General features: G+C 40.6%; 1 protein-coding gene across 1 annotated transcript; it reads right to left on the bottom strand.

Moving 5' to 3' along the window:
• Window positions 1-707: 707 nt before the first annotated feature.
• Window positions 708-24,561, bottom strand: LOC127432669 (S-adenosylmethionine synthase-like). The gene is made up of 6 exons (XM_051684024.1): window positions 24,419-24,561; window positions 23,733-23,790; window positions 23,027-23,139; window positions 8,464-8,607; window positions 951-1,425; window positions 708-825 (listed from the first exon to the last, which is right to left on the bottom strand). Exons 1-5 carry the CDS (start codon window positions 24,485-24,487, stop codon window positions 1,390-1,392), a joined length of 420 nt encoding a protein of 139 aa, XP_051539984.1. The 5' UTR covers window positions 24,488-24,561; the 3' UTR covers window positions 708-825; window positions 951-1,389.
• Window positions 24,562-24,915: the final 354 nt, after the last annotated feature.

The following is a 24,915-nucleotide window of genomic DNA, read 5'->3' as shown; positions in this document are numbered from 1 at the left end:
TATAATTTTTATTTGGCAATTCTTCTTCATATATCTATATACACGTTTAATTTATCATGTTTTAATAATTACTTTAGGTATCAGTTAAAAAGGTCTTTTTTCCCTGTCAGTTTTCATTTACTATTTGACCAAGTATAACACTGAGTGATAAAAAGGTACATTATTTAACAAATCAATAACAAGAATCATAGTCTAATCATTCATATAATAGATGCTTTGCTCTAATTTAGTGTCTGGAAGGATTTCAAAAGGTGCTTTAGATTTTCTCAAGGAAATGTGTTTATAAGTCATTATATAACAACGTAATTGTTTTAAATGAATATATAGCGTTTATAAGATGCAATAGCACAAATACAAAACATTAAATGGAATGTAAAGAATTGAAGTTGTTTTTGATGCTCTATTGTAATTCATTGTCATCAAAAAAGATCAGAAAATGAGTTTCTTTGGCTTTTCCCAAGGAAACTCCTCTCGTCCGAAGTGTCCATAACAGGCTGTTTTCTGGTAGATCGGTTTCTTCAGATCAAGCTCCCTGTAAAATGAAAAGAAATATAGGCCTAATACTAGAAAGATGAAAATTATTGAAAACCGTACAATAATTAGCCTTATGTTTTTTCTCAAGCAATACATTTTAAAAGTTCTCTTCTAGGCTTTGGGACTATAAACGTTTCCATTAAGTACCTCTAAATGTAACTTCCTTGACAATGACGTCAGGTCAGAATTGTTCTTTACAATCTCTAAAAGCTCATCTTCATCTCTTGTTGATGTTCCGTAATGAAATATGGACACAGACAAAGGGTGACTAATACCAATAGCATACGAAACCTGTAACAAAATCAATAATAACAAAACAGTCACAAACAAAGCCAGCAAATTATAGTATCACTAAGTCTGATTAAAACACTTTCATCTCTCTTAAATGCCAAAAGGTAATTTAAGATCTGCGATACCACTGGCCTTACGAACACCGTTTGGCTTTGATGAGTGATTTGGCAACCAAGCGGGCAGCGTAAGCTCCAGAGCGATCCACTTTAGAGTAATCTTTACCAGAGAACACTCCTCCACCATGACCACCCCAACCACCATGTGTCCACAATGATCTTCCTGCCAGTTAAACCAGCATCTCCCTGAAGAAGACAGCAGCATTCACTCTATAAAACCACAGATAATGCAGTCACGCACAAATGTGATCATGAAAAGCTCATAAACACACTAATAATTACTTGTACGTATGATCCTAGATTATTTCTAAGGCTGTCGATTTAATGCTTTAATTTAGTGTGACCACTTCTATAAAAAAATAATGTGATTAATCATGCCCTCTGACCATACATACATTCTGTAATAAGGAATTGTCATCCCGCTGGAGAAATTTCATGTTTTTGCATGTTAAAGCCAGCAGGGTGCAGTCAGCGCACCTCCAAGCTGTATAGGAAACAAACTGAAAGTGGTTTAATCTAATGCAGGTGTCCAGTCATGTTTTTCAACATTTCGAACTACATTTAACTTGACACAACATCCTAAAAACGCACTGTTTGTGGCCCAAGAAGCTGACAAACAATCAAAAGCTAAAGTGAGAAATCTTTATTTGGGGACCTTTCTTAGCAAAAATATATATATGCCGTTAATTGTGATTTAATTAGATGAATGATTAATTAATCAGCATATAAATGTAATTTGATTACAAATTTTCCGGCGAGATTCTGGAGTGTGCATCCACCATAATATCCCATATATACACTGATCAGCCACAACATTAAAGCCACTGACAGGTGAAGTGAATAACATCGATTATCTCGTTAAAATGGCACCTGTCAAGGGGTGGGATATAGAATATTAGGCAGCAAGTGAATGGTCAGTCCTTTAATTTCATTAGTTGGAAGCAAGAAAAATGGGCAAGCATAAGGATCTGAGCGAATTTGACAAGGGCCAAATTGTGATAGCTAGACAACTGGGTCAGAGCATCTCCAAAACGGCAGGTCTCGTGGGGTGTTCCCGGTATGCAGTGGTTAGTACCTACCAAAAGTGGTCCAAGGAAGGACAATCAGTGAATCGGCGACAGGGACATGGGCACCCATGCCTCACTCATGCACGTGGGGAGCGAAGGCCAGCCTGTCTGGTCCGGTCCCACAGAAGAGCTACTGTGGCACAAATTGCTGAAAAACATAATGCTGACCATGATAGAAAGGTGCCAGAACACACAGTGCATTGCAGCTTGCTGCATATGGGGCTGTGTAGCCTCAGACCTGTCAGAGTACCCATGCTGACTCCTGTCCACTGCCAAAAGCACCTACAATGGGCATGTGAGCATCAGAACTGGACCATGGAGCAATGGAAGAAGATGGCTTAGCCTTCATGTCAAATGGTATTCCCTGATGGCAGTGGCCTTACACTTTAGCAGCATAATGCACCCTGCCACACTGCAAAAATTGTTCAGGAATGGTTTGAGGAAAATGACAAAGAGTTCAAGGTGTTGACTCGGCCTCCAAATTCCCCAGATCTCAATCCGACTGAGCATCTATGGGATGTGCTGGACCAACAAGTCCGATCCATGGAGACCCCACCTCACAACTTACAGGACTTAAACAATCTGCTGCTAACGTCTTGGTGCCAGATACCACAGTATACCTTCGGAGGTCTTATGGAGTCCATGCCTTGTCAGGTCAGAGCTGTTCTGGCGGCACGAGGGGGACCTACACGATATTAGGCAGGTGGTAAATAAAATGGCAAAGAACTGAGTCAGGTGGCTCTTTTCAACAATATATATAAGTTATATATTATATACTGTATACAAGGTGTTCTGGGTGGTTGCTAGAAGGTTGCTTACAGGCCCATGTCAAAAAGGCTCACCCCTAATTCTCTATGAAATTTTGGTTCCCAGATATGGCTTGAGTCCCTCCTTCAATAGCTGCTTTTCCACTATCGGGCCAGTGTGATCCAGGGCTATCAACTGGTCAGCCAGGGCCTATAGCCTCGGACCTCTAGCCCAAAATCGATCTGCATTCCCACCATTGGGCCAAAAGTCCCACAGCGTTGCACTAAATCCCGCCCTTTATCCGCCACCCTAGTGCAAAAGTCACACACCCCGCCCATTTCACAAGTCAAACCAAATACTGTAAATATTGTATGTAAACGTTAGCTAGCTAGCAAGATAAGTTACCGTTGAAAAAACATTGACAAATATTCACTTTTATTAAATTATATTGATCAATGAGTCAAAGTTCCTACATTACAAGATATTAAAGCTTGTTTAACAAACATTTGCAGAGACAGGTGTACAAAGCACGGTAAATTAAACTCTTCTGATGATCATACACCTGTAGCACAAATGCCAGCATTGTTTATTAATTGGGTTGCTAGGAAACGTCTCTGGAGACAGTCAAAGCCCAACGGGAGCATTGCAGTTTTGTTTGTTTAAACGTCATCTTCCGAGCATCTGGCAATGGAATGCCTTTAATGTCGAAGATCAGAGATATAAAGCAGGAATATCCCACATCCGATTTGAATGGAACACAGCATGAATCACTCGCTAGAATCCACTTTTGACATTGTCCCCGCCTCAATCCCCAGTTGGCCTTCTTTGTCCCGAGGGTTATCGGCAAGCCAAAGACACTTGGCCATTAGCCCCAAGGAGGCACAATGAAGTCCCGAGAGTGACAGTGTGAATGCAACTAGCTCTGGCACGCACTAGCATGCCCTCATTTGGCCTGACAGTGGAAACGTGGCAAAAGTAACTCTTTTGGATTTTTCTGCCTGTTTTATCATCAAGTGGCAACCAATAGTACCTAATAAACCAAATAAATAAGTTAAAAGAATTGGTCGAGCCAATCATTGTTAGAACAGCAATAATGACATGCTGCATTGTGTGGCAAGTGGCAGGATGCTCATTCCAGGTTTTGAGAATGAGCTTGTCTTTGCAATGGAAGTTGTCATTTCGGCCCACTTGTGTTCTCTTGCCAGCTCTGTGCGCTGATGAGCGAGGCTTTAAAATACGGCAATGTCTTAAACTTGGTCCTTTTTTGAACATGATCACACGGGAAGTCGGCATGTTGTTTCCGAGAGTTCCACTATCCTAGGATCGGCCACATTATGCCGTTTGTTTCTCACACAAACATGAAACATATGTCTAAAGAAAGCTTAAAATGTCTCCTTTTAAATAAAACAATTCAAATTTAAAACAAATATTCTCCTGCAATGTAATCTGTATGAAACAAAGCGATGTACAGTGTCCCCTGGCTCAGCTCATTATCCCTAATGAGATCACACCCACCAGCAGAGCGCACTATTCATACGGTAATGTGCTGAGGTGATCAATGCAAATGGTAAACGGCCCCAACAATGCCTTAAAAAACATCAAATTCATCTTCCGATTCATTCACTTTCCTGTGCGTTTGGAAAATGGCACGCTACACAGGTGAGGAAGTTCTACAGATGATCCTGGATAGTCACGAAGAGTTCACGTTTTCCTCAGAAGAACAGCGGGACTCTGACGAGGAACGTTTGCATTTTGAAGAGCGACTTGATCCAGCAGAGGATACAATTTCGGATGAGTAAGTCTTTACTTACATTAGTTGACATGCTATTTTATATAAACATGTACATATTTTACTAGTTGGACTATTTCCAGACTTGCCAGCCAGGAATCAGAGTATTGAAATTTGAAATATGTCCCAATAGGCAAGTTTTAGTTACATTTAAATGTTGTTTCGGCTAAAGCAGGTATTTAAATTGTATGCTGTATGATATCAATATGATATGTAATATGATATAAAAATAATATGAATGTTTAGATTATATTTTAACTAGTGTTTATGCTGCCTCATTATCATCAACGATCTGTTCGGGTGTAAAGGTGTAAAATGTGCTGTAAATATGCCCATATTAGAAAATCAGCATATTAGAATGATTTCTGAAGGATCATGTGACACTGAATGCAGCATTGGTGAGCAGAAGAGACTTCTTTTAAAAACATTAAAAAACCTTACTGATCTAAAACTATTAAACGGTAGTGTAGGTCTAAAGTTTTTAAGTAAAGTCTTTATGTAAAGAAAATGTATATTCAGATAATAGATTCAATCATTAGATCTCCTCACATTCATTCTCTCTCAGGGGAGGGGTCTTTGTCTCCTCAGGTGTGAATCACATCAATATTCATGATCATCCACGCCTCCTCGCATATGGCCTTTCTAACACTAAAAGTGTCTTACAAAAGTTAAATGACTATATTGTTTTGTATGAATGAGTGATCAGGATGGTTTTCACATTATTTTATAGCAAAAACTCTAGGCTACAAGATCCAGTCCTCAAAAGTCTTGTGAACAAACGTTTAGTATGTGTTATATGGCCTTATTTCAGTGACTTAATTTTTGTTTTTTCAAAAACCACGCATAAACGTTATTTTCTCAAAAATGCATGTTGCTCACATATTATTGTAGCCCAGTTTGTGCTACATAGTGATAGTGTTATCAGACTTTAGCCATTAATATGTTTTTAAGCAACTGAAAAAAGCACAAATGTCAAGGCATGTCAAAACTTCTCCAGGGCCCAAAACACCCTCAGACCCCAGAGGGTTAAGAAAATATGCATTCCTCCACTGTATTACAGCCTGTACAGCTGAAAACAACTCGCTTTTGGAGCCCCTTCATGGACATTACACCCAGAAAATGGAACTCACATGTGCCTATATGCCCAACAGCACTTACCACTTTGGCCACTGGGGGCAGTGTTTCGAATTTTGGTAAGCACAGGCTGATTTTAGCTAAAGAAAAATCATCCTACTGTTTCTGATTTCACTGTGAGATCAGTCTGCTCATTTCCGCAACTTCCAACTCAAAATCTGCAATGGAAACTCCAGGCATGAACATCAGTTCTTGTGCAACCACTGCACACTTGTGTGGATGGGTTATGAATTTGAAGAGGGCAGAACCAGCACAAAATTCTCAAACGCGATCTGAAGGACATCAGGAGATCTGACTTGAAGGCTGCCAGCTGCATAAGATCAAAATGCTGAAACGGGGTCTATCGCTAAACATTTCTCTCTAAATCCTAGCAGTGTTTCAAAGTGCAGAAGATAACCAGCTTCAATGTCTTTGAAGAGCTCCAGCTTTGATTCAAATGCAAGCAAAGCCTGTTGTAGGGACAAGTCTGTGTTTATTATACCTTGCTTTTTAGTCTGTTTCCAGTGCCTTGCATTTTAACAGAGCTCCTTCAGATGAACAGTAATGTCCACAAGATAATGAAACTTCAGCAGCAACAGAATACCAGTGAGCTCGAAATGCACAATGCCTTTCATATCAGCGGCATGTACAAGTGCATAACGACTGAAACATATCCTCTCCTTATGTTGAGCCTTTAATGGGCAAAACAGCAAGACTCTCTTCATGCAAGGTGTCAACTGTTATACACCGCGCAACAATGCTGAGCTGTGCTATATTGCTAACATTGGTACACTCTTACAAAGGCAAGAGAAAAGTTGCTCTCTACCTGCATTGATGTCCTTGATTTGTCTCTCCTCTAATTGGTTTCCCAATACGAGAGCATGATCATAAACCATTCTTGCTGACAGTGACATGTCTTGTATTTTTCTGATTATCTTGTCTTTGTTTGGGATGTATACATTGCTTTTGCCACGTTTAGCATAAATCCTTTGTAATCTTCATCTGTAAATGGTTTTACGTTCTTTACAATCGCCCTAGCACCAGCAAAGCTAAGACAGTTGAACCCATCACCCTGGTTGGCCCATGCTCTTAGCAGCTGCTGGCCGGTCTGCATTCTCCGCTGGAGCTCGGAAGATTATTTTTTGCTGCAGTCACCTGGTGGATATTTCAAGGAAAATGCAGCATGGACGTGGCTTGTTAAGGTGAGCCTTATGTTTTTGTGATTAAGCACACAAAATGTGTATTTATACCCAGATTTAGATTTATCAGCAAATATATCGGTTATCGGCCAACATATCCATATCAGTGCATCCCTACTCCATATTGTCCAATGAAAACTATGCTTGTGATACAACAATTTTCATTGTCCAATGAAAATAGGTAATTTCCATGTCAAAATCTGAAATCGTGCATCGACTGTGAATGGTTTTATATTTTAAAATATATGATATGTAGATTTTTAATTGCTTTGATTATTGATTAAAAAAACTTTATGGTTTAATTTTTTTTTCCATCGTTGAGCCATAAATAAGCAATGAAACATTCATATCTGGCTGGCAAGCCATAGGATCTCGAGCCCTGGTTTTAATGATTAATTTACGAATTGGACTATTCATGTTCAACTCACTTAATGATCGCCACAGTTAACAGCTCATCAGTAAAATAATAACTTTCAACAGCTGAAAAGTGAATTTCAGTCTTTTATTCTCAAAAGACTAATGTATAGCTTCTTTTTTCCCCAAGAAGACTTGGATTATAGCGCACAATTCCACTTTTATGATACATTTATGGTGCTTTTTTTTTCTCTTCATTTTGGAGCTAGATACACCCAGTCCCCATTCACTTTCATTATATGGAAAAAAAAGTGGCAAGGATATTCTTTAAAAATTTACCTTTTGCTTCAAGCAAAAGAAAGTCATACAATGTGAGGGTGCGTACATGATAATAGAATTTTCATTTTTGGATGAATTTAACCTTTTAAGGTGCACTCAGTAATTTTTTTCCTCATTAAAAATGTTTTCCTCATGAAATTAATTGTAATTTGGAAACATATGTACAAAATCATGAGCACTCACATGAGATGAAGACTCCAGTCATATCAGTAACCTTATAAAAGCTGTTTTATTCTACATGGAGAGGGTCCCCTCATGGGGACCGCCATGTTCAGATCACATGACCAGCCGAATACTACTCACTTAATCTCAGTAACCGACCTGTTATTGGACACTTTCATTCAAGGATTAAATCATGTGAATAGTGTAATTCTGCATTGGCATCAGTAACTGAAAAGTACTTATTTTGAATGATGCTGCATCCAGGAAACTAGGGGTCAGTGCAAGTCCAAAACGACATGAACGAAAACTTACTGAGTGCATCTTTAACTGTGAGACAATCTAGTATTTCAATGGAGTGTTCAGCTTTCTTACTTGTAGTCCTGCAAAGAGGAACTTCCCACTAGGAAGCAGGTGATAAACCGTCTTGTCATCTAGGTATTTGGCGGGTATAACTGCCTTCACAACTTTCTCCATCAGATTCTGACGGATGTCCTCTAGCGTGATATCAGATGTGTGCTGAACGATGATGACCACGGTATGGATGCGCAGAGGCTCCATAGCACCCATATCATCTCGATATTCCACAGTCATCGGTGCAGGTGCAGTACACATGCAGTTAATAATTAAAAACTGCAACATTATCTACCATTTCCTGCCATTAGTTTCCATAGATAACACTGCTTCGGAGAATCAGCTTGGGTGATTAGATTTTTACTTCCTTGAACACCTGTAGTTTGAAAGAGACCTTTCACCTGTGTTTTTGAATCTGGGAGAATCCAAGGACAAACTCCAGTCTTTGAAAGTTCCTTCATCTTGGCGTTAAGTTTGTGAGCTAGTAGGAGGGTGAGAGACATGCACTCTTCCGTTTCATCAGTGGCGTAACCAAACATTAAAACCTGTTGGGAAATTATTGTAATGATAAATCACAGTTTGAGCAGTTTGTGGATACAAATGCAGTGCTTTAATAAAAAGAAAACGCAAAAGCACACAAATACAAAAAACAAGGAAAGTGAAGAACGCAACCTAAACTCAAAAGACAGCCAAACATGGACAAGATCTCACAACAATTCTCACATGGCAAACGAGGGTTTATATGCACAGATACTAATGAGGTTAATAAGACTAATGAGAAGACACCTGCGAACAATCAAGGGAGACAAGAACAAAGACACAGACTCGTTTGAGATGAGCAAGTTCAGCGCAGAACCGATCACCGGTGATCAGCAACAGGTGCATGCCAGTTAGAAATCTGTCCGACTTGCTGTGATGTCTGACGTATGCCCAAAAAAGTCTCGTTAGAGCATAGGCGTGCACAGTCATAAGAGCCAGGTGGCACAGCTGGATTATTCTAGCTGCACAAACTGCAAGCATGATGGGAAACGACTTGCTGATGACAAAGTTTAATGCTCATTGGCTTAAACGACCGTGAGGTTTCGTTCTCATCTAAAATGTTAGTTTGTTTTAATATCACGTTTAATGTGTATAAAATATATGTGAATATTCCCAACACTCTGACAGTGCAATCTCTGTATAGGATATGTGATTATCATGTTTCTGAAATATCTAAAATACGTGCCTTTATTAACTGGAGTTTTATAAACAAGGTTCAGGGGGAGCAAGGTAATTTAATCCGACCAATCACATCGCTAGAGTAAGCATATATAAACAGCCGCTTACCTCTACATGGCGTTACCTCTTCCGGCATTTGGCCGCACCCATTGTCCATGAACAGACCCATGCAGTGACTTGGATCATCGGACACAACTTTACTGCAAAGCATTTGCCTTCATCAGAACAGCTCTTCCATCCAAACAACCTCGTTATTCAACAGAAGCTGCCGCAGCAGCTCATCTGTTTTCGCAGTATTGACCACTACCACGTTAAAGTGTTATATTTTTTCTCTGTCTTTCTTTCTATGCTCCATTCCGAAGCAGTTTATAGCATGAAGTTGCTTCCACAAACTGGCTGCTTCGGCTCTGTATACATGTCAAATAGCATAAGCCTGCCTCCGTGAACGGGCGCTGCTCCGGCTTCTTTCCACCTGCGCCCTATTACAGCTTCATTTGAACGCAAGGGAAACAAAGATTAACTATTTAATTCAATCACCATTCCAACACTCCCCAGCGTTTCAATCTGGTTCTCCTGCACAGGTGATTCCTGTCAGCCTCATTACCTCGCCGCGCAGCTCGTTTAGGGCGTGATCTATTCAGCTATTCTGTTTGTCAAATTCTAGCATGAATATCATGATTATTCTCCCTTCAAAGTGCCCTTCAGAGCGTGATTTATTCCATTCAGAACACAGGGGCAATCATGCAACAGCAAACTCCTTCCAATCGACAAATACTCTAATTACAACTTCTTCTCAAACCAATGCAGACATTTTAGTGTGAGCTCGCTGCCATTCTGACCATTCCATAGCGCACTGCAGTTATACACAGCCTCATTCCAAACAGACACGAGCTGAATTCGGCTCCGCAAGAGGCGGATCACACGCCTCGTCCCAACTCATTCATAATCATTCCGCAAACTCGTCTCGCCTCTCAGCATTCGAGCTCATCTCACCACGCAGCCTCAATAACATGAATCAAGCACTGCTACAAACTTCCACTCATCCCTACACTATAACATGACTTTCCCTCCTCCCGTCAGGACAAACGCTTCATGCAGTTAAATCAATGTATCATTTTATTTTACAGACAGTCTTCTCTACTTTTGCCCAAATCATTGGATTACAAACTTTTATTTACAGGCTTGACCATACAACTTAATTTCTGCATAATTTTAAAAGCGTTCAATAATCTGTCATAATTTTACGCTCCACACAAGTTTAAAGTAACAGGTTTAATTCGATGCCGAATGACTCGGCTTGACATGTTGCTTTATGCTCCAATATTTCAGCTTTTCTGTAGAATTTACTAAAAGTGATCAATATAAACAAATCATTTTTATTCACCACACTACTCTAAACTGGGCTCTTATAGTATCTATTAAATCCAACTTTCAGGCACAAACCCTTACGATTTTATATGTCCTCATCAAACGAGACGAGTCACCCCGTGCCAATAATACAGAGTTATGAAATGACTCGCATTACATTGGAAAACAGTCAACAAAGCACCAAACCATATGCTTAAGTTAACAAACATCTAACTACAGTATTCATCTGGGCACTCAGTTTCAGGTGCCTTCCAATTTCATGACAAACCAACTCTAAATAACGTTGTTCGTATGGACACACAAGCAAGTTTCCTGAATTAGTTTCACATATGTTCCCGACATTTAATCTAGCAAACAATTACGTTCAGGCATCCACAGACACTACGTTTTCCACGTTACCATGTTTTCCATCGGCTCAACATATCCCTAAGCAGCACAAATGTGCTGTCCAAGTGCCGCAACTGCAGCATCTTTCTGGCTGTGCAATCAAACCTCCCACTACACCACAAACAGTGCAATGCACTGTCCAAGCGCTGCAGCTGTGGCGTATTTAGGGCCATACAACAAATTTGCACTACACGGCAAATAGCGCAAATGCGCTGTCCAAGCGGCGCAACCGTTCACGTGCCACAACCGTGGCACGTCTTTCAGACCATGAGTCTCAGCCTCCATGGCTCCATAACCCATATTATGTCACTCATACCAAACAAACCATCACCCACCTAGCAACTGACAACTATTGGGCAGTTTCAGGTCTTCCCTAAACAGTTCACCATAAGCCTGCATCTCCGCATCAATAAATTTAATTCGAAAATAGCCTACCATATGCTCTCACGTCAAATGCCGTGCTCAACCCATTCGTACCGCAAAGTGAGTTCTTGCTTATTCGCAACGTAAACTTTTCACACTAAAACATGGGGTCTTCCTGTTAAACACTGCGTGAGTTCGTGCTCGAGCATTCATCCAGTTCATCCTACCATCATATGCCGTGCGGGCCCATGCCTTTGGATCCAGCCACTCGCAGCTTCGAGCGAGCTCAGTAAAATTCAGCATAAACATTCTCACATGAACTGTATGCTCTCCTATTGAGCGCTCTGCAGTCCCGGGCCCGAGGATTCAGCCCGTTCATATCTCAAATGCCCATGAAAGCACGTATCTTGACATTGCCTCACATATGTTCCAGACGCATTAGTTTTTCCATGCAACCTATTCTCTCTGCCAACATCCATCCCTCTATCCCTTCCTACCCATGGGCCACTAGAGCGGATTCCTACGTGAAGCTGCCTCCGCTGGAGAACCCCACTCCAGAACCATTGCCTCTTCACTTTATCCCCCTCCCTTCTACCATTTTAACCTCTACTACTCCGGAACCGTTCCCTGCACGAGGCTGCCTCCGCAAGCAAACTTCGTCCCAAATCCCTCCTCAACTAACCATAATTACAGCAGAACACATTCCAGGCTGAAAAACCATATTGCTGACTCTTTCTCATTTTTTCTTTCAGAGATCCAGAGCCTTGGCCCTAGAAGCGAACCCGACACTGTTGTAGCTTCTGCCAACTCTGTGAAGCATCACTCTTGAAGTCTTGGGGTTTTGATGCCAGAAGATAGACTTTATTATCAGAGATAAAAAAGCAGAGTTGCTCCCAGCACAGCTCCCGAAAAATGGGTTTGACCCCGCTTAAATACATATGATCTACCAAGGAGTGGCTAATACGTTCCATATGTGTCACTGGACACTGCTGTGGAGAGACTTCATTATATTTCCTTTAGTGTTAACACAGGAGAATCAGTTTACCATATGCGAGGGGCCCCACATTCCACAGACACAGCAAGTCTTATGCTTGACCACCAGAAACAATTGTAGAATAAAATGGCTATATTAACATTGATTATATTTGATTAATTTGTACTCAACTTTATAAACATATTCGACAACACCAACCCACCGCACCAGTTCCTCCCTGTTCAGAACTCAAATTCCTAGAAATCACCCTCTCAGACTCCTTCTCCACAGCCCCCAGGACTCCATTCTTCAAGCCATTTTCCCCCCTAACCCTACAAACATATCGGACAGCTTGGAAATGCTTCAAAGATTTCCACCTAAATTACAATCTGCCATTTCCAGATTTTTCTCCTCCTTCGCCTCACACCCCAACATAACCAAAAAAACTACTTACTATCGATCTACTAACTTGTTGCCTAACCACTCTCCGTCAGGGCTTCATTTCTCTAAACACCTCAAAAACATTAGACGCCATGTTCATCCTTCCTCCTTGCTCCGAATTCACCACCACGACAAAATTCGAGCCAAGAATCCATCCCACCATTTCGGACCTCCACATCCTAGAAAACGACACATCAGATACTTCATCAAACAAAGCAAATCAGACCAAACCAAAAAAAAGGCACCCAATTTTCATTTTCAACCTTCCTACTCCCATCCAGCCCTTCCAATCAATAGCCCACTATCAACATTACAGAGGATCCCAAACCAACCCCCCCCCCCCCCAAAAAAAATAATCAAGCAGTATCCCGATTCAGATTCCAAAAACACCTCAAATCCGTCTTACTCAATTCCGGCAACTCAGATAAACTGTACTCAAGCCATTCCTTTTGCATCGCTGTCGCTACCACAGCAGCCTACAAAGGCCTTCCCGAACACCAAATACGATTACTGGGCCACTGGTTATCCGACACATATCTTGGCTACATCCGCACCAACCGTCTTCATATCAGGAAAGCACATCAAGCCCTAATCAACTTACCACAACATTCACATTCGGGGTCAGGGGGATGCTAGCTTCATCCTCGACTTTCCAATAGGCCGGCCCCACCGTTCGGACGCAGCAGAGGTCCACTCTGGCCAGTCCGGTAGCCCCCTGTCCCACAACATAGGACGGGCCTGCCTAAAGCACTTAAGGGCTCTCCCATTTGAGCTGCAGTGGGGGGTTCTCCCACTCGAATGCAGTGTGCGCTAACTCACGTTTATTTGTATCGTGGGCTCCCCAGTTCGAAGTGCAGCAACTGAGGACTGCCCACCTCTCACAGGGCTCAGCAAGTGCCTCCCTATCCCTCAAATTCATTTTATTGTGTTATGCTCATTTTTGGGGGTACAAGAGGCACCGTTAAATACTTCATCTCGTCTCAAATACAAGGCTCCGTAGACAACAGCTCACTATCCCATTTTCTGGCATCTTTTGAGGGGTATTCATGCTCGGGTCAAGCCTCAAGCCCTTCGCCCAGGACAGCGAGCCACAAACGTTTTACACTATCCTATAAGCAGGATTACATTAACTTGTGAACTACTGTAATGGAGTTTTATAATCAAGGTAATTTAATCCGACCAATCACATTGCTAGAGTAATCATATATAAACAGCCGCTTGCCTCTACATGGCGTCGAGTCTTCCGGCATCCCTCCACCTCCCCTTTCTCCTCCTATCTATTTACTAATAACTAATATAAGTCTGGGGGGTACTTGTGCTGGGTCAAGCCTCGAGCCCTTCGCCCATGTCAGCGAGCCACAAACATTTGACACTATCCTCTAAACAGGATTACATTAACTTGCGAACTATTGAAACAAAAAATGGATAGAAAGACATCTTATTGGCGAAATTAAATAACATGTACATTGACTGCCGTTACTTTTGAAAAGTGAGTATTTTAATGTTCAAAAACTGGCTCCATTGACTTCCATTGAAAGTGTCTCACTGTAACCTCGAATTTTGCTTTTTTTAAAGAAAAGGAGGGGCAAGTCAAAATAATTTTTGTGGTAATCAGTAATATGCCTCAAATGCTGTCGACTAAGCTTAACTTGTATTGAACCAGGAATATTCCTTTAAAAACAACTAGGTCATCCGTTCATTAATCAGACTACACTGGTCACGCTATTTATTTTTGCATGTAACCAGTGAAGGTTATACAATAGAAAGATGTGTTGTCTATTAAGCAGCAGTCACACTACACTTCGCACACTATTAAATTCCATTCATCATCATCATGCATCAAAACACTGGAGACCGGAAACGCAAGCTCAAGTTGAACTCTGGGTTCAACTCACACAGGATGTGTGACCAATAAAAGATTGAAATGTCAAACAGTTCTCAGGCTCAATACAAAGAAAACATATTTCTAAGCTACATGTTTGTATTGTTGCAGGAAATTGAGCTGACGGTATATTTTAACATTTTGAAAATAATATTATTTGGGGTTTTGTTTTGTGATTTGTTATTTATTAAAACTAGAAGCCATTGAGAGTGACATCATATCCTGTCCATTGCGGTGTTCGAAATTATTTATATAAATATATATATATCATGTTCATATGTTGACAGGGAGCAGCAAGGTAATCAGTCAGTACATTTACATGCACTTTAAAAGAGCAATTTCAGTCAGACTTAAACACTGATTCGTCTTTTTAAAATGTCATCTATAGTGTTATTCTCCTCAAAAAAATTATTGACAAAAAGGTTCCTTGACAAATCGTTTTTTTTATTTGAATGATAACAAAGACAAAAAAGATGCTTCATGTCAATTATCATATGGTTTTAATTAAACCATACTTATTAAAGGAATTTATTTAAATAATCCATTCATAGTATGTATTCATAGTATTTGGGGCAGACCCGCCAGTTTGGGGCCACCAAGATTATTCTCACCTTCTCCACCTTCATCCTACGAAGAGGAGGTTGGAGAAGGCTGAATGGGGGGAAAGCATATAGCTGGCCCTGAGGCCACTGGTGTGCCAAGGCATCTATCCCGAGGGGGGTTGTCCCTCTTTATGGAGAAGAATAGTGGATAGTGCATCAACTCCCTGGAGGCAAACAAGTCCGCCACTGCTGTCCCGAATCGGCGCCAGATCTCTGCGACCACCTCAGGGTGAAGCCTCCATTCCTCTGGGTTCAGGCCTCCCCAAGATTGCTGATTAACCTCTACATTCATAGACCCTGGCACATGTACAGCCCTTAGGGACAGGAACTGCACTTGAGCCCATATCAATAGTTTGTGTGCTAACCGACACAAGAGAGGAAAACCAAGGCCTCCCTGCCTGTTGATATAAGGTGAGGCTACTGTGCTGTCTGTTTGGGCCAACACATGATAACCCTGAGGCCGTGGAAGGAAATGTTGAAGTGCAAGATGTACTGCTCTCAACTCCAGCGCATTAATGTGCTGACCTGCCCATCGGCTGGTTCAGTGTCCTTTGATGCCCCAGCTTGCATGGACGGCTCCCCAGCCGATCAGAGGCATCTGTTGATACCAATTGCTCGCACCTGAGTTGACAGAGCTGCCTGAGGATGTAACCCTAGACAGAGGAGACATCGCTGAATCGGTCTTATGTGTAAAAGGGCCAGCTGACACTTACCCCAACTCGAAAGTGAGAGAGGCATGCCTTGATGGCCTCCTGTCTCACTGAGGTCAAAGTCACTATAGCCCGGTAGGAGTGAGAGCCCTTGGCTCCTACCACTGTCCTTCTTACTCTGCCGCTAAGTCTTTCACATTGCTGTTGGGAAGCAAGGATCGGTGATGACCTGGGGGTGCTTCAGCAAGGCTGGAATCGGACAGATTCATCTTTGTGAAGGACGCATGAATCAAGCCACGTACAAGGTTATCCTGGAATAAAACTTGCTTCTTTCTGCTCTGACAATGTTCCCTAACTCTGAGGATTGTTTTTTCCAGCAGGACACTGCCACACAGCCAGGTCAATCAAGGTGTGGATGGAGAACCACTGGATAAAGACCCTGTCATGGCCAGCCAAATCTCCAGACCTGAACTCCATTGAAAACCTCTGGAATGTGATCAAGAGAAAGATGGATGTCCACAAGCCATCAAATAAAGCCGAGCTGCTTGAAGTTTGCACCAGGAGTGGCATAAAGTCACCCAACAGCAATGTGAGACTGGTAGAGAACATGCCAAGATGCATGAAAGCTGTGACTGAAAATCAGGGTTATTCCACCAAATATTTATTTCTGAACACTTCCAAAGTTAAAACATTAGTATTGTGTTGTTTAAAAATGAATATGAACTTGTTTTCTATGCATTATTAGAGGTCTGAAAACACTGCATCTTTTTTGTTATTTTGACCAGTTGTCATTTTCTGCAAATAAATTCTCTACATAACAATATGTTGATTTGGAATTTTGGAGAAATGTTGTCAGTACTTTATAGAATAAAACAAAAATGTTAATTTTACTCAAACACATACCTATCAATAGTAAATCCAGAGAAACTGATAATTTTGCAGTGGTCTCTTAATTTTTTTAGAGCTGTATATATATATATATATATATTCTTTTTTTCCTTTTTTTTTCTTACTGCATAAGTGGAATTAAACTCCGGTCATTAAAACTCAACCCAGAGGCGATGCGCGTATGCCACCATGGAGTTGTGAATTAGTCAACACTAGTCACCGTATCTGGCTGGATTAGCCACTTTGCAGCACACCAGAGACATGGGACAAGTCTATGAGATGAGAGAAGTTCGCCCGGCTCTCCCTGTTTGAACAGTAAGAGCGCGAGGCTGCTCCTAAGCGCGTTAGCTATGCCACCACATGCAACACGCCTTACGGGGTACTTCATTAACCCTTCTTTGGGTGTTTTATAAGGCACTGATTAGGGCGTGACCGGCACAACCAATGTGTCTTTTGTGATTAACATTTTTATTGATTCACACAACAAACAAAGAAAAGCAAAACATATATATATACAGAATCAACGTTTAACCCCTACCACCACCCCTCCCAATCCCCAACCCCACCATGACCCTCAACAAACTCCCCTGTGGTCACACATGAGCACATACACACACACACACACACACAAAAAAAAAAAATATATATATATATATATATATATATATATATATATATATATATATATATATAAATAATCACACACATCAATAACTACACCTCTCTCTTCACTGCCCCACCCGAGAGCCCCATTTCCCAACAAACAAATCCAAATTCCCCAGTCTTCTAGATGACCCTTCTTCGAAAGCCACCACCTTTCCCATCTCCAAGCACCACTCCTGAAATGGGGGCGCTCCAGCCGACTTCCATCCCCTTAAAACAACTTGTCTGGTGATCATGACACTGGTTAGGACCCAATTTTTTATGTGTTTATTCCCTATACTGATGACCGCCCCATCTCCTTAAATACAGAGTCTGGGGCAAAATGAAATTTGAGTGCCCAATACGTCACAAATACAACTCTGAACCTTCAACCAAAATTCTTGGATCTTACACTATCAAAAAACATGGGTTGTGTCTCCAACTTCTGATTGGCCTCGCCAGCAGGTGGGTGTGTCTTTAAGACCAAGTCTATACAATCTAGAAGGGGTCCAATAGAATCGATGTAAAATCTTGAACTGCATAAGGCACACCCTTGCATCTCTAGATGCAGACTTGATGTTTTTTAGAATCCTAGCCCACACTCCCTCCTCCAATACCAAGTTTAAATCTTTCTCCCATAATCTCTTGATAGAAGTTAAAGCTCCGTCCCCCAGACTCTGAATTAGCAGGGAGTAATACACTGATGCCTCATGACCTTTTCCAAAAGCAGTCATCACCACTCCCATAGTATCTGCTGCTTTAGCTTTAGGAGGGTGTATACTACTCCCAAAAATAGTACAGAGCAGGTGGCGCAGCTGTAAATACCTAAAGGACTGAGATCTGGGAATCCCAAAATGTTGAACCAAATGTAACTTACTGAACTTATTTATTCATTTTAATAACATTAACCTTCCCAATCATAAGTAAATGTAATGAAACCCACCTGCCCACATCGCACGAAAACCTTTTTATTAAAGGGTCAAAATTAACTCTAACTAAATCACACAAATTTGCTGGGAATAAAATACCCAAATACTTAATGCCCTGTCTGGGCCACTGGAAGGTGCCCGGCTGAAAAACTGTTATCGGGCAGTAAACTGTCAGTACACTAAAATAATCTGAAATTATTTGAAATGACACCTAATGTTATCAGAAGAACTATGGCCCAGAATAAACCTCACCTGATCTATATGTATAAGAGATGTCATAACTTTACTTAATTGGTTAGCCAAAATTTCTGACAATATTTTAACGTCTAGCTGGATCAGGGAAATTGGACGTTAACTCTTACACTCGCTTGGATCTTTGTCCTTTTTAAGAATCAGACTGATCCGGGCTTGCGACATGGTTGAAGGAAGCTTTCCATTCTTTAATGATTCTGTATAAACTTCTAGCAAGAGTAGAGCCAGTTCTGTAGCATAAGATCTAAAAAACTCAGCGGCAAAGCCATCTGGCCCCAGAGCCTTGCCTGTGGGCAAGGCCTTAATTACCTCGCCAAGCTCCTCCAAAGTTATCTTAGAATCAAGAGAATTTTTTTGCTCAGCCATCAGTTTAGGAAGTTCTAATGGTTCCAAAAAGTTTCTAATATCCTCATCAGTAGACGAAGACATGGAACTATAATAATATCAATGGCTGAGGTAAATATTTCACCACCAGCAGATTTTACTGAGGGAATGGTAGAAAAAAACTCTCTCTATTTTATATATCTGGCCAGAAGTCTTCCTGCCTTGTCCCCTGACTCAAAGTATGACTGTCTTGCCCTGAATAGCCAAAACTCCACCTTCCGTGACAAAATAGTATTATATCTGCATTTCAATCGGGTCAATTCTCTGAGGCCATCAGATGACACTCGTCGCTTCAGCTCTATCTCGCACTTTTAATATTTTCTTCCAACTCCACGAGTTCTCGTGCTTTGGATTTTTTGGTGAATGAGGCATATTTTATGATCCGGCTCCTAAAAACCGCTTTAAGTGCCTCCCAAGCCACACCCACAGAGGATACTGGGGACCACAGGGTGTGATCTGAGATTAAAATGTTTCCAACTGAGCAATCAACAACAGATTAAATGAGGGATTTAGATATTAAAAAAAAAAAAAAAATCTATTCTACAATAAATCTTATGGACCGATGAAAAAAAGTATAGTCCCTACCAGATGGGTTCAAAAGTCTCCAAATATCTGTAAAACCAAGATTTTTACACATCCTGTGAAGTGTCAATGTTGCTCTAGGGGGCTTACACACTGTTGCTTCACTCCTCCCAATATTATATCATGAGGGGTGCCAGCGGCTTGCAACATCCCTTCAAGATCTATAAAAAAGCCCTGATCATCAATGTTAGGTGCGTAGATATTAGCCAAAATAAGATTTTGCCCCTGAATTTCTGCTAAAACAATAATGACTCTTCCTAATTTATCTTTAGTCTGTTTGAGACATTTGAATTGTAGATGCTTGCTTATCAGTGTAATGACTCCCCTGCTCTTATTTGAGCCAGCACTAAAGAAAATATGTGTACCCCATATCTTCCCAAATTTTTCAGCTTCCTGCAGGGAAAGATGCGTTTCTTGAGAAAACAATATCATATTTCTTACACTTATGAAGAGAAATAACCTTCCTTCATTTTATGGGGTGCCCCAACCCATTCACATTCCACATGGAGAGACAATCTACTCATATTAACATTTGACATTTTGACTTATGAGAAAAAATAGATTGTGTGTCAAAAATAAAAAATGTTATTTTTAAAACCCTGCGCACGACAGCGCCAACTGGTGTCCATCCCTCTGAACTCAAACAGTCCATGTACGCCTACGAGAGCCCCCGCGAAAACTTTGCCATCGGATTGCTCAAGTCTGGTGTTTTTATTCAAATTTTGTGAGACAGAATTACACAGGATGATCTTAGAAATTTGGCCAGAACTGATCGGGGCCTGTCTCCCTCAGCGGATCGCCAAGCCAAAACCCTGTGAGCTCGCTCGATTTCCAGCTTATGGCCTGTTATGTTGAGCAGACTCGGAAAGAGCCCGCCCAGGAATTTCACCATATCTTAACCCTCTTCGGCCTTAGGAATTCCAACAATTCGGATGTTATTCCACCGACTATGGTTCTCCAAGTCCTCCAACTTCTCCCAGATGCGCTCCAAATCCACCTTGGTTGCTAGCGGATCAGCAGATAATTCCCTCTCCGATGACTCCATATAATCGATCCGTTTCTCGACATCCCCCACTCTTGTAACCACCTCAGAGAATTTAATCTCCATGGCAGTGATCAATCGACGTATTACAGCAAGATCCTCCAAGTCAGCAATGACCTTCAACAGCATTGCCGACAAGTTCAAAAATTCTGTCCGAATTTCCCTCACTTCTCCGGCCAAATCAGCTCCCTGGCTCGAGGCCTCCGGGGGGTGTCAGCTTGAGCACGTAAGTGTCTTTTAATGTCTCCAGAGCCCGAGGATTTTGAATTCTTTGACATATTGTCTTCCTAGAACAATTATGGAACAGAGTGTATCGAATCTCACTGGTTTATGACATTAATAGTGTTAAAACTAGCAAAGTGTGCAGAGCTCGCCGTTCACACGTCCGAACCTCGCATGGCACCACGCGACTCTCACAGCTGACGTGTAGATTTGCACAGACAATGAAGTGAATGAACAGGTGAAGAACTTAGTTACACACTAGTTAGAATGCGTAACTTGTGTTGTGAATCCGCTGTTTCCTTAAAAACATGCTACACATAACACAATATCCTAAACTGTCTAAATGTGAGGAAATCAGTGACAAAACGATTTTGACTCCTATTCCAAATCCCGTTCATTACCATGTTTTTGTACATGTAATAAAAACCTTGTTAGCAACACAGTCAAACAGTTTTATTATACTAAAATATTTTCCATTTAGGTATTTTTCAAATTTTCCACGACTTTTCCATGACTGGAAAACTGTATTGCAAAATTCCAGGTTTTTCAGGACGTGTGGGAACCCTGAATAATATAATAAAAAAAACGTATTTCCATTGTGGTCCTTAGTTTTACATAGCATTGATTACATTGATGGCAATCAATATGGGTTTTACAATGGCAGAATGGCAGTAAACAGCTATGAGGTCACAGAGGTCCGGATCTCTGTAAATTTTTCAAATTTAAAAATAAACTGTGATGCTATATTCAACTAAAAGAATAAATCAGTGGTTGAAAACGTCTAATTTGAGTGTCTGCATGCATGTATAATTCAGTTTAGACAGTTAGCTGAATCATTTAGTGTCCGCAAATACTCCAAAGTGTGATGAAATGGTGCTACCGGAAGCCGCGCAGCGCACAGCAGACCGGGACTGGTCTCGTGAAACTGCTGTGCGCTTGCTGCATGCTGTCCAGAGTTACACACAGCGCGAGTCATGCGACCTGAAGCTGAATTCTCTGTTATAAACTCATCCAATTTGAGAACCTTAAAGGCTTCGTGCTGAAGCTAGTTGAAACAAGATTAAACAGCCCCGACATATTGAACTACAGTTACGAGGTAAACAGGAAAACATTGTTCTATTCACAATGGTAATTACAGGCTTTTCAAACCACAAATCAGCACCCTTATAGAAATTTACCTTGCAGTTACTGTATTAACATTAACTGCAGTATTTAATCTGGTATTTTTCCAGAAATAATGTATATATTTATAATAAATACAAATATTAAATATTGTATATTAGGGGAATAAAAGTCACTTTTATAGAGGTTGCTTTTATTATTTCTACATGTGTTTAGGATATTGTTTTTCATTAAAAAAATTTAGAAATCATAATTACATATAACCATGGTAATGTGGAGCATGGTTTTACCTGTGATTATCATGATCTTACTAATATCATAGTTAAACTCTGGATACTATGCACGAATAATGGTAAATTGCCATAAAGGCAACTACAAAGCAGAATTTAACAAAAGAGCTTTAAAGCCTGGACACCCATGAATTAAGGATTTTGACTTTTTCTCCTCTTTAAATATGTTCAGTTCTAATGAACTTCAATTGAAAGAAAAATAGAATTAAATAATTAAGAGCCTGGCGAAAGGAAAACAACTGATATGTTAAGGATAATATAGTAATGGAGTTAACATAGCCCTAGATAAATTAATTGGTCATTCAATTTTTACAGATTTTATTGTAGCTAATATGAGTAAATGTTGCTACCCAACTCAAAATGAATGCTTTACTGTCAAATGTGCATTTCTGTGTGATAAAAATGCAACATTAATATTGTTTACTGCATTTGCAATTAAATAATTATATCACTATTATTATGGTTTTCTGTTCTTTCATTTTTATATTTAAATTTTATGCATATAATTAGGTTGGGTTTGTAGGTGTAATTTTGGTCAAATTCTTGACCCCACCATGGACCTCAATTATTTTCAAACCTGGTTATGGCCCTGAATGGCAGATTCTTACATTTTTACATTTGGGTCCCCCCAATCTTGAATGTCTTGTTAAATTCTTGTATGAACAAATTAAAACATGAAAAATAATTTTAATGTTGGGCAAATTTTCCAAGGGCAGTTTTCTCTGACCTGATCCCCTGCACCGATATCCTCCATATCTCTGCCTTCAAACACACAGTCACTGATCTCAGCACACTGAGGCTGCAGAGACACCAGCACATAACACGTCTTATAGTCAAAACCTGGAGAGATGACATGAGAGAAACAGACTTTCAACTAGACAGGCAGACAGACAGATAGACAGATAGATAGATAGACAGATACCCTTCGATGAGTCGTCATATCCAATACTCTTGACAGTGTCTCTGACCACTTTCTGAAGATCCACAACAGCTTTTGATCTCACTTCACCACACAGAAGGATCATACCAGTCTTTGACACACACTCTGTTTCAGACATTATTAAGACATTACATAAAGAAGATGTTATAAAAATGAACATTAATTTAATTCTCTGGCAGCGGGGGCATGGTCAAGCGTCCGCCCGGAGAGAGAGAAAGCGGTGAGGGTGCATACACCTGAGCCAGATTATGATTAACACCTGTTTCTAGTTGCAGTGAGCTTGGGGAGAGCGGTATAAAAGGACCACACCACCGACAAGAAGGGGAGAGAGAGCCAGAGATCTAGAGTCCCGCTGAGTAACTGATGTGTTAATGTGAAGCTAAAGAGTTAATGTGAAGATAATGAGTTATTGTGAAGATAATGAGTTATTGTGAAGATAATGAGTTATTGTGAAACTGTAAGCTCAGAAGAGTTGACAATTAAAAATCCTTACCTGAGATTGAAGAAACCCGGTTCCCTATGTCCTCCTTCCCTCCCTGTGTGAAGTTTTGCTACACATTCATTGACAAATGAGGTTGTCCAAGGTGATAAAAATGAGAAATCTTTTAAAATTCTAGTTTGGAACATGTGTGTCAAGATTGTAGAAATGTTATCTTAGAGTCCATGTTGGTTAAATGTTTTTGTGAAACAGTAATACAGTTTTCTACAGTATATATTTATAATTTACTTTAAAAATGTCATGTGGTGTAACCATCAAGGTTTTATTTTTTTTACGAATATCAAGGAGTTTACTCAAGGTTACACCAAATGACCAGGGGCCGGCTGCATAAACACAGACATTAACTTAAGACTTCGTCTAACAATTAGTCTGGCTAGCTAAAGACGCCATAGAAAGCTGGTTGCATAAAACAAGCTCACAGTTGTCTTTAGTAAGACAGTCTAATTCGCATTGTATTGTGGGAAAAGCAAGACACTGAACAGCTTAAAAAAATGGCCAACAGTTGACGCTCAATCAAAGAGTGAATTCCAATCAAAACTGATCATCCCTATGCCCTACTCACTATGCAAGACAGTGCTCTTTATGTGGGCACTCTGAAGGGAACATGCATTACAGTTTAAATGTAGCCTTAACTAAAAGTCTTTTGAAAGGGCCCTTTATGAAAACATTTACTTTCTCACTTTTGTTTGGAACGACCTTTCGAGTGGCGTCCCCTTCGCAAAATTTTCTTCAAGGGTGCAAAAATGCATTTTAGAAAATGCCCAAAGTCTTTCTAGCAAGTCAGTCCACTGTCGGCCATCTTTGGAATGCTCTCGGGAGACTATTTCCAGTCATGCAGGTGCAGCTCCTGTCTACTTGAATGGGAGAACACAGAAATCTCAAAAACGGTTGGTCAAGATTATGATCAAAGAACATATTTCAAACCAGCAATAATATCTGATAATACTGGAATCATAAATTGTGATTCTTTACCTCATATTACGCTAAAACACGCAATTTCTCCGTCTTGTATAGCTAATGCGCATGCACATTAGCGAGTTGATTGACAGGCGATGTCTGTATCTAAAAGGTGATTGGTTCTTTTACCTGATAAGGCGGTCGCACACCGGACGAGAAGCGGCACAGTAGAGATGGGAAGATCGGATAATTTTACTGACTTGGATCTTTTAATCTCGTT

This window comes from Myxocyprinus asiaticus, chromosome 42 (genome assembly GCF_019703515.2).
Source record: "Myxocyprinus asiaticus isolate MX2 ecotype Aquarium Trade chromosome 42, UBuf_Myxa_2, whole genome shotgun sequence".
Lineage (NCBI taxonomy): Eukaryota > Metazoa > Chordata > Actinopteri > Cypriniformes > Catostomidae > Myxocyprinus > Myxocyprinus asiaticus.
Note: the sequence above shows the minus strand (reverse complement) of the source record. Positions and strands in the feature narration are given on the sequence as shown.

Coding starts and splice junctions, on each gene's coding strand:
- LOC127432669 (XM_051684024.1), bottom strand. CDS start 24,487: ATGCATTTTTGCACCCTTGAAGAAAATTTTGCGAAGGGGACGCCACTC. Junction 23,140..23,732: donor CCGGGTTTCTTCAATCTCAG/GTAAGGATTTTT, acceptor TCATCTCTCCAG/GTTTTGACTATAAGACGTGT. Junction 1,426..8,463: donor TCCCAGATTCAAAAACACAG/GTGAAAGGTCTC, acceptor TTTCCTATACAG/CTTGGAGGTGCGCTGACTGC.